Raw genomic sequence first — 10097 nt, forward strand, 5'->3', positions numbered from 1 at the left:
TCTACTGGGAGGAGACAGTCCCCACACAAGGAATCTCCCATGCTGAAAAAATCATAACTTTTTCATATATTCACAAATTATTTATTACAGCTGTAGGTCCCTTTTACCCTCCTTCCATTCCCCTGCTCCCTGCCCCGACCAATACATACAGAGCATGTCCAAACATTCTCTGCCTCTTTCCAGTGGACCATTTGAGAGCTCAAGGAACAGTCATGTTGCTATGTATGATTTATCACTGAGTCCCCCAATTGGCCACTGATTTGGAAGAACTGATGACACAGGAGTGTTCCATCTGTTCAAAGAAAAAATCATTTATGGCTATTGTTCTCTTGGATGCAGATTTCCAAGTGACGGGATAGGATTCCAGCAAGAGCTGGAGAAGGGTATGCTTTTCTCTTGACATAATGGCCAGGGTAGGGCACATAGTACCAGGGCTCTGGACTGCTTTTGCTTCTCTGTCGTATTTCCTTTCCTGAAGAGGAGACCCAATAGTAACTCTGAGATGGATGTGTCTAGGCAAGTGAGAAAGATCAAAAAGTCTGGAAAACCTTTCAGTGTCCTTGGCTGGAATGTCCACAGAGTGCCCTTGATTGACAGCAGGGGGCACATTGGAGGGAGGGAAGGAGGAAGGGAGAGAAGGAGAGAGAGAGAGAGAGAGAGAGAGAGAGAGAGAGAGAGAGAGAGAGAGAGAGAGAGAAAGAGAGAGAGAGAGACATACAGAGATAGAGACAGAGACAGAGAAACAGAGTCAGAGACGACATAGAAAGAGAGGGACAGAGAGACAGAGAAAGGGGGAGGGGGATGAGAGAAGGAAGACAAGACAGACAGACGGGGGGAGAGAGAAACAGGGGGAGAGGGAAGAAGGTGGAGAGAAGAGAGACAGAGAGATAGAGAGAGGGAGATAAATAGAGAGAAAGCAAAAGGTGGAGAGGAAGAGGAAGTGGGAGAAAGAAAAAAGCTCCTGGAAGTTTCAATTGAGAAGGAGGATCCTGTTCACATCTCCCAGGTCAATCATTCCCCTCCAGAACTATAAGCCTGGCCCTAGTATTTGTTTTTTGTCCTAGACCCCTATCCGAGTGTAACTTCCACAAAAACAAGGATGCATCTTCCTTGTCCTCAGCACAGTCTCTGTAAAAAGCAGTTATTACTATGGGGGAAATCATTGGCTGGGTAGGCTGTTAATCAACATTGAATAAACTCAAATACAGCCTGAATATCATGTAACTTCTGCTCAGATCCCTCCTGATGACAAGATATCAGCTAATACTGTACGTTCAAACAAACAAACGCCACACAGGCTCAGGGGCTTACCTAGAGAGACTTGCGCCATTGTATTATCCTCATCAGCGTCACGTTTCCGTCTCTTGCTTAGTTCATCGAAAGGAGCAAACCTAGGGAAATACAACAAGTCAGAGGATAAACTCTCCCTGTCATGAAGGAGTTTCCGGGACTGACTGGTCACACTCACGTTATGCTCATTGGGTTCAACAGGTTTTTTGCTTCTCAACTTTAAATCACCCGGGAGAACACTGGGAAATGCATATTTTGTTTTCCACAAATTCAATATAAGCCTCCTCATTTTCCCCAAATTTCTAAAAGAGTTGGTCTGTTGTGACTCCAAATGAAAGGAAGAAGATTTAGGTGAGATGACAACTTTATGAGCTGTCAACACTCCAGTCAGCTTGGCAAGCCGTGGTTGGCTTTTTCTAGGCAGTTGGGCCATGAATGTCTCAAAAAAAGCAGTCAATTTCTCTTTCTTATAATTGTATTATTATTAACTGTATTATTAAAGTGTGGTCTGATAATAAATGGATAAAGCTGACTGTGGAGGGAGCCATTGGAGGGAGGTTGTGCCTTATTCCATGAATTTTCCCCCAACCTTCCTCCAACCTTATCCACTGAGGTGCTTTCCCCTCATCTTCCAGTGCAGGTGCTCCTGGGGCCACTTCTGATTTTCTGTTGGGAGCTCTTGGATCTGTTTGACTTCCATCTTGGTTCACCAGTCTGTCAGTTTTCCTTTGAAATGTATTTGCTTTTCTTTCATGAAGTTTCAAAGGCATCCTTCCATACATGGGCCAAATTTTTGTCCTGTGTTCTCTGTCTTTTAATATCACTTTAAATAAGAATTTTAGGGTTTTTTGTATAAAGTCTGAAATTGATGATGTAGTTTCTTGACTTTCATTTCTTGAAAGAATGAGACTATCTATCGACTCTGTGCTATTCTGTCTCTTGTAAGGGTCTCTAGAGCTGTCATCAGTAATGTGAGCATTTTCTGTGACAGTCAAAATGACCCTGTTCCCAAATCTTTGGGTCCTTTGGATTGACATTGATTTTGTTTTCCTGGAGGTTAATGAGGCCGGAAGATCCTTTCTATTCATTTTTGTGTGACATCCAAAATATCTTTTTCTCAATTTTACTCTCCAAGTATTGCCACCGTTTGCTGACCTGTTTAAAGACCCTAGTCTTCCACAAAGGACTTTCAGAATGATTTTGTCTTTCTCTGGCTCTCCTCTACTGTTCCCACTTGGGGTTCTTTCTGAATTTACTGATTTGCAAGAGTGCTTATACACTATCCTCAGATTATACAGTTTCCATGTTCTGATACCCTTCTGTGCTGTTGTTTCTGGTTTGAAAGGTCCACTGCTGAGGGTATCCTTTTGTGGCTTGGAATCCTTCTCTGGGTTTCTTTTGATCCTATGATTGTTTCTTACAATTGATACTAAGGTGTTTAGGGGTGCTTTTAAAAATGCCCCTTTTAACCACTGCCATTTTCTGGCCAACCAGTCAAGGTCCTCTGTGGCTATCTGGAGGGGGGTTTTTGCTGGCAGCCTTACTTTCCTACTTGGATCATTTTCTAATTCCTTTTGCAGCTCAACCTTCACATTCTTTTGTTTCTCTATACTTGTTTTTCTCACCAGTGCTGTCACCCTTGTTTTTCTTAAAGCTGGGATGACTTTTCCCTTTCCCCTTCGTTGGGGCAAAGCTGCTTTTCTGATTCCATTGTTTGCTTGTTTTTCTTGATAAAGAGAAAATTTTAAGACTCTATTTAGAAGCAGGAGTTTTTTGTTCTTGTAAGTACTTGCCCTCGTTTCAGATTTGAGGTCAAATTTCTTTCCATTTTTAAGAAGCAACAACTTTTCTTTCTCCCAAAGGCATTTGTAAGTTGGATGATCTTTCTGAATGCCTTCCTGTTCAGAGGACTTAAACGACAGCCATCCAGGAGAAGCTGTCTTGGCCATCGCTGATTTGACTCGATTCTCTTTTATCTGATCTGCAAAACCAATAATAAAATCACTTTATTTTAATATGAAAAGCCACATGGCAGAATGGGGTGGGGGGAGCAACTGATTTAGAGTCAGAGGCCTTGCATTTGAGTGACTGTCCTGTAAAAGCTAATAAGAGCTGACATTTCTATCATGCTTTACTCTGAGCCTTAGATGTTCAGCTCTAAGAAAGGGATGTTAATATTGGTGTGCCGAAGGCTTAGCAGAATGTAAAATGTTCAGAGGGTCATAGCCCAGAGGGCATCTGGCCCAAGACCCTCTCTTTGCAGATGGGGAAACTTGAGGTTCAGGGGGGTTAAATGGCAGGGATTTCTGAACTCAACCTGAAATGGGAGCTCTCTCTGCATAACATTATTGTGTTTAGGTTAATCTACATTTGTGGCAGGTCATACGAACTGGTAAATAAGCTAGCTGAATAGCTGCTAGGTGGTATAATGGTTAGAGCTCTGGATTTGGAGTCAGGAAGACCTAAGGAAGACCAGAAGTCCTACCTGAAATATTTCAATTCAATACCTTTTTCTTAAGTGTCTCCTATGTGCCAGGCATTATGCAAAAGTCCTTTAGGAACTTACAATCTATTATTTAATAGCTGTGTGACCCTGCATCTATAAAATGGACATAATAGCAGTATCTACCTTCTGGGATTGTTGCTAGGATCAACAAAGAGAACAAATATAAAGTGCTATATAAATGCTAGCTGCTATTAGTGGAAGTTAAAAGGATCTGCAACATGGAGAAGAGTGAAATCATTATCTCCTATTCTGTACCTCCCCAACAAGTCCCTCCACTCCTGTTGGGCCTAGCCTTGACCCCATGAAATCTGCCCTGTGAGCTGGCCTGGAGAGCCCTCTTCCCAAGCAGAGTGTTATTCACAGAATAAAACCCTCAGAATCTCAGAGCTGGAAGGGACCTCGGAGGTCACAAGAATAATAACAGCTGACATTTCTATTGTGCTTTGATTTTGCAGAGCCCGCACCCTCCTGGCTGCTTTCCCCAGATGTGCTCCATCTTTTCAATGTTCTTTGTAAACCTTGGCACCCGGACCTGAATTTTGTGCTTCAGATGTGGTCTGAGCAGGCCAGAGTTCAGAGGGACCACTGCCTCTTTTCCTGTAGACACCAAGTCTCTCTCAAAGTGGCCTAAGATCTCCATTAACTTTTGAGTCTGCCAAAAATTATACTGTGGACTAAAATTGAACTGGGAGTCAATGAAAAGGGAAGGCTCTTTTTAGGGATGAACTTTTAGAAAGCGCTAGGGGGCTCAGTGGATAGAGTGCTAGGCTTAAGGTTAAAAAAAAAAACACCTGAGCTCAAATTCTTTCTTTAAAAAAAACTGGTTATATATTTTTTCATGGAGGTAATTCTTCCATTATCTCACTGTACTCCAATCTCCCAACAATTATCTTCAAACAAATGCCTGCAGTAACAAAAGAAAATATGATTTCTGATTCCCCAAAGCACTAATATAGCCACTTGATAGGGACTGCTCTATTTTCAGACTTACTTCTGTATTTATTTGGGATTCTAGATATTACTAGACCAGCATTAGGGAGTCCCAGAGTTCTTCCCGTTCCACCACAAACTCCTTGTTCAGATCCCACTAAGCTGGGCATCTCCAGGAAGCTCATTTTGCCCTTCTCAAACTCCTCATCCATAAAATCAGAGAATTGAAGTTGGTGGCTGTTAAAGTGCCTTCTTTACACCCAAATTTATGATCTGGCTATTCAGGATGAGCATATCTGGAACTGGTGCCTATTTTTTGAAGGGAAGTTTAGGACAAGCAGTATAAAGGCTGAATCCTAGGCTGATCACTTATGACTTGAGTAGCCTTGGGCCCACTCCCATTTCCATTCTGTATAATAGGGAGAAGGAAGGAAATTGGATTGAGTAGCCTCTACCCTTTCCAATGCTCAGTCTCTGATCCCCTGGTTTCTAGATCACACCTGAAAGTTTAGCGGCAGCTTTGGAATCGATTACGAGGGATAGGTTCTGGTACCAAGAGCTGGAACTAATAGGACTTCTCCCCTCCCAGAGGAAAGCTGGGATTTGAGACCAAAATAGGGATTTCTGCTGACCAAGGAGCAAAATGAGCTGTTTAAAAATTCAATTAAATTCTGTTTTTGTCTTAATAATATAATTTTTAAAAAGCATGGACACACAATAGGAACATAGACAGGTAAGGAAAGGGACAGAAAGTATGTTACACTCCTCTGCAAACAGTGGGATCACTGAGCTTGGCAGGATCATGGACTTTCAAGGAAAACTAAGATTCTAAAGAGCAAAAATCTTTTTGGTGTTATTTTGAGGAAAGGAAAAGGATCAAAGAAGGTCTAGTCCTTTCTACCCCAGCTCAAGGAAGAAGGAACAATAGACAGACTGAGGCTGCGCATCATAGGGCAAGGGGCTTCCCTTCCTGGGAGGGGAAGACCCTAGCCCAGGGCTCCTTAAACTTCTTCCACTTGGGATATCTTTTTATTCGAGAAATTTTTACGTGACCCCAGGTGTATAGGTTTATAAAACAGGTATGCAAATCAAACATTTACTGATAATAAATCATAATTTCACAACCCCTACTTTTGGTTATGCAGCCATAACCATGGGGTCACAACCCATAGTTTAAGAAGCTTTGGTCTAGATGACAACTACTCATTGAGGGCAGTATAGTGGGGATTCTTGCTCACATCTTGGGGATTCTCATATAAAGACCAAACAAAAAACTGCCTCTACCTTCATGGATTTTGTACGCAGCTGGACAGGATATAACATATATACAGGTAAATTTATACATGATAATTTAAGGAGCTGAGGTGATGAGGAAAGGCAGGGGCAGCGAGGTGATCCAATGGCTAGAGTTCTGGGCTTGAAGTCAGGAAGACTCATCTTCCTAAGTTCCCATCTGGCCTCAGACACTCACTAGCTGTGTGACTCTGGGAAAGTCATTTTACCCTATTTACCTCAGTTTTCCTAACCATAAAATGAGCTGGAGAAGAAAATGGCAACCTATTCCAGCATCTTTGCCAAGAAAACCTCAAAAGGGGTCACAGAGTCCTACATGACTGAAAAATGATTAAGCAACCACAACAATCTAGGAGCCAATATATAAGCTTATCCTTAAAGGAAACCAGCATCAAGTAGGCTAATTCTTCAATTTATTCTGCCATCACCTGGCCAACTTGCCTTGCTTCCAGGGTCAGAGAATATGCCTTGGGGGCCTGGCACCCCCAAGACCCTGCTTGGCCCACTGTATCAGGCTGGCTGCTCCATCCCAAGTTCACAGCATCTATCTTCCACCCCACCCCACAGTCCATTCTCTTGCTGGCCATCTTGCCTGCTTCCCAGATTTCCATCTTGGGCACCATGATTAAATCAACTTACTGTTACTGGAAAGTTGTGTATTGGTCTATTCCCCTATGGCTTCACTCACTGTCCCAAACCAAAAGAACCAGCTCTTCCCTGGCTTCCCTCTGAAGGAGGCCTTTCCTGGTGTCCTCTGAAGCTCCCTTCCATCTACTTTCTACCTCCCCATACATGCCTATACTAGCATGTAAGCACCCCAAGAGCAATGGTTGTGCTTGTGCCCAGCACAGTGACTGACACAGAATAAAGACTTCATAAATGGACTAAGTATTAGGTGCTAAGGATGCAAAGACAAAAATATGAAACAATTTCTCTCTCAAGGAGCTTCTATTTGATGAGAGGCAGATTAGAGTGGCTCAGTGGATGAAACACTAAATCTGGAGGTATGCAGACCTAGTTCAAATGTGACTTCTCAGTTTCCTTATCTGTAAAATGGGGATGTTAATAACACCTACCTACCAGGTGTGTTGTAAAATTCAGAGGAGATATTTGTAAATAATATATTTGTGAATTTTAAAGCACCATGTATGTGCCAGTTATTATTGTTTCATTTAAATATCATTTTTAAGCTCTTACTTTGAAAAGTTGGAAAACCTCCGTGGTTTGGGTATAGCAGAATTTGCCAGCAGCTGGTGAATCAAGATTCCCTTAAGATCATTATCTTTCTCCCACAGATCCTTTAAGAACATCACCATGCTCCCAGTGACCTGACCCACAATACTTAATATCACATGCAACTCCACATCAGAACTCCATCCACGTAGCCAATCCATTGACAAATCTTGTTTCAACCATTACAACACTGCTCTGAGACATCTCCTTGTCTCCACTGACACTGTTACAACCCTGAGAGGTAGATGCTACTGTATCAATTGATCAAAGTTGGAGTTCAGTCTCCCTAGTGAGAGGGTAAAGGAGAGACTGGATTCCCTGAGCAGGGCAAGGAAAGATGCTTCAGTTGTTGCTATATGTCCTTTCTTCATCCTTTGTGATTTTAGTGCCTTCCCTCTTTGAGACCTCCCGCAATTTATCCTGTATCCATCTTGTTCAATCGTAGCTATTTTCATATTGTTACCCTTCACACATTAATCTATGAGCACTTTGAGAGCAGGGACCAAATCTTGCTTGTCTCAGAACACAGTAGGTGCTTACTAAATGCTTGTTGATCAACAGTAAGTGAAAGATAATTAATGCTAACTGACTAGATGTACTAGTAGATATTAGTCATTGATTCAATGATAGAGGGAAGATAAGAACTGGAGTTTATATTGTGAAAAAATTAGTGGAAAAGGGGCTCAGGCCTTGCCCCCCAGGAATGCTCTGGAGATGATGGGAGTCTTGTAGTGGGACTGTGGCCTGCTGGATGGAGGAGCTGGGCCACCTGCTCTAAGAGCAGAGCTTTCTATTTTTGCTGCTATCCCAGGGGCTTGATTCTAATCCTGACTCTGCCTGAGCTCACATAAGGAAGCTGGACTTCAGATTCCAAAGCCACTGGTTCCCCACTCAAGTAGAATCCTTTCCTCATCCAGGATCACCCAACTCCTCTTTTGTCTTCCGTCCCCAGATCCATCTCCCTCCCAGCTGCTGTCATTGGCACCAGGGACCCCTCACTGTCTCATCTCTTTCCCTAACCCCAGCCCCCTTGTCCTGCAAGGAAGCCGAGGCCTTTGGTTCCTTAGAGTTCAGACCATAGGCCAGCGGGCTCTTTTCTGGCCCTCCGCCATCTCCTTGTATATCTGTTCCCACATCACGCTTACCTTCAGCTGCTGAATGGGAAGAACCTGAATCCAGAGGGACAAGCCTTGGGTTCTGATCCTTCTACATAAAGCTGAGTCAGCTGGAAGGGAACCCAGCGCCCACACCATCCACACAGAGGAGAAACTGAGGACCCTGAGGGATCATTGGATCCACTACCTCTCATTTGACAGAGAAGGAAACTGAGGCTCAGAGACATGAGTGACCACTTGTCCAACGCTTGGACAGGATGCTAACTCCTACATCCCAGAGGCCATCGGTCTCTTCCAGCTTCACTGTGCCCCTGGGTGCCGTGCTCGGTTCCCAAGCCCCTTCAGCTGGCTCGGGGTGGGGGTCAGAGTGGCCGGAGCCACTAAGGCCCGGGGCAGGGACGACCTGTTTGACCCGCGGGGCTCCCCTACCTGCCGCGGCCGTCGCCACACTCAGCACCAGGACAAGGAGGGCGGGCGCCGGCATCGTCCCGGCTCTCTTAAGGCTTCTAGGGCCGGGCCAGAGCTAGGCCAGACGGGACGTGCGCACAGGGGGGGGGGGGGGGGGGGGGGGGGGGGGGGCGATGGAGAGCGAGAAGGAGGGGCCCTAACGGCTGCGCGAGCCTGGGGAAGGGGCGGCCCGGAGGGGGAGGGGGGCCACCTCAGGGCTCACCTGCGCTGCGCACCTGGCCGGCGGCTCCACTCACCTGCCCAAGCGCCCAGCGCGTCCCTCCCCGGCTCAGGCGACTCCGGGGCTCTCTTTCACCTCCTTTGGCGTCCAAGGGCCTCCGGAGCCTGGTCCCACCTCCTCCGGCTTCTCGGCCCAGGAGACGTTCGGTCTCCCGCCTCCGGCCACTTTCACGGTCCGTCAGCCTGGAAATCCCGCCCACCCCTGCCTCCTACCTCCGGACACGTCCTCCGGGGGCCGGGGACACCGAGCCAGATCGGGACACCCCATCTTCGGGCCTTCTCCTTGGCTGCCCCCCACTCCTGGGACTCCCTCCCTCCTGGGCAAGCCCCGAATTGCCCGCCTTTCCTCAGCCCATGCCCATAGTTTGCATGGTTTTGTTTGCAGATGGTCTGCGCCTTTAGTCCGAAAGCTCCTTCGGGGCAGTGACTGGCTTTTTTTGTATAACACGGAGCCTGGCACACAGTAGGTGATTAATAAATGTTTAGTACTCGATTCACTGATTTCTCTGGCTTCCCTCAAATCCCGCTTAAAATCCCACTTTCCACAGGAAACCGTTCCCAAGTTCTCCTTATTTAATTCAATTGATGACTTTTTCTCATCCCACGGATAGCTTGTTTCTATATATTTGTTGGCATTTTGTCTCTCCAAGTGAGCTCCTCCAGGCAGGGACTGCCTTGGGCTCTTCTGGGAATCTCCGGTGTTTAGCACAGGGCCCGGCAGCCAATCAGTAAAAGGAGGAGGGGTGGAGGCCCAGGGTTGGGCTCATCTTCCCTTCTCCCTCCCCAAATCCTTCTTGGGAGAGTTACTGGAGCCTTTCCTCGCTCTAATCTCTTAAACCCAAACTGGTTTGATAATTTCTAAACAACCCACAGGATGTGACTAAACTTCCTCTCAGCCAATGGGAGCATAGCACAGTGTGCAAAGTCCATGCAAAGTCCCTCCAATCCATTAAAAACTTCTCTAAAGCCTTCCAAGGACTGATTCAGTAAAGAAGTGTTCTCTTCCAGCAGTAGCCTAAGTGATGTAGCCTGGCATCTTGGAT

The 10097-nt window shown here is 45.5% G+C and overlaps 1 protein-coding gene across 4 annotated transcripts in view; it reads right to left on the reverse strand.

The window, feature by feature from the left end:
* Window positions 1–9742, reverse strand: part of C4H1orf185 (chromosome 4 C1orf185 homolog) — a 30458-nt gene extending 20716 nt beyond the window's left edge. For 2 of the 4 annotated variants that reach the window (XM_031969142.1, XM_031969144.1), the window contains exons 1-3: window positions 8797–8919; window positions 1891–3271; window positions 1312–1391 (exon numbers count right to left, since the gene is read on the reverse strand). In XM_031969142.1, the coding sequence (XP_031825002.1) occupies window positions 1312–1391; window positions 1891–3271; window positions 8797–8851 (1516 nt within the window). In that variant the 5' untranslated portion in view covers window positions 8852–8919. The other 2 variants (XM_031969143.1, XM_031969145.1) reach the window with 2 other exon arrangements.
* Between the last annotated feature and the right edge of the window lie 355 nt (window positions 9743–10097).

Source organism: Sarcophilus harrisii, chromosome 4 (assembly GCF_902635505.1).
Source record: "Sarcophilus harrisii chromosome 4, mSarHar1.11, whole genome shotgun sequence".
Lineage (NCBI taxonomy): Eukaryota > Metazoa > Chordata > Mammalia > Dasyuromorphia > Dasyuridae > Sarcophilus > Sarcophilus harrisii.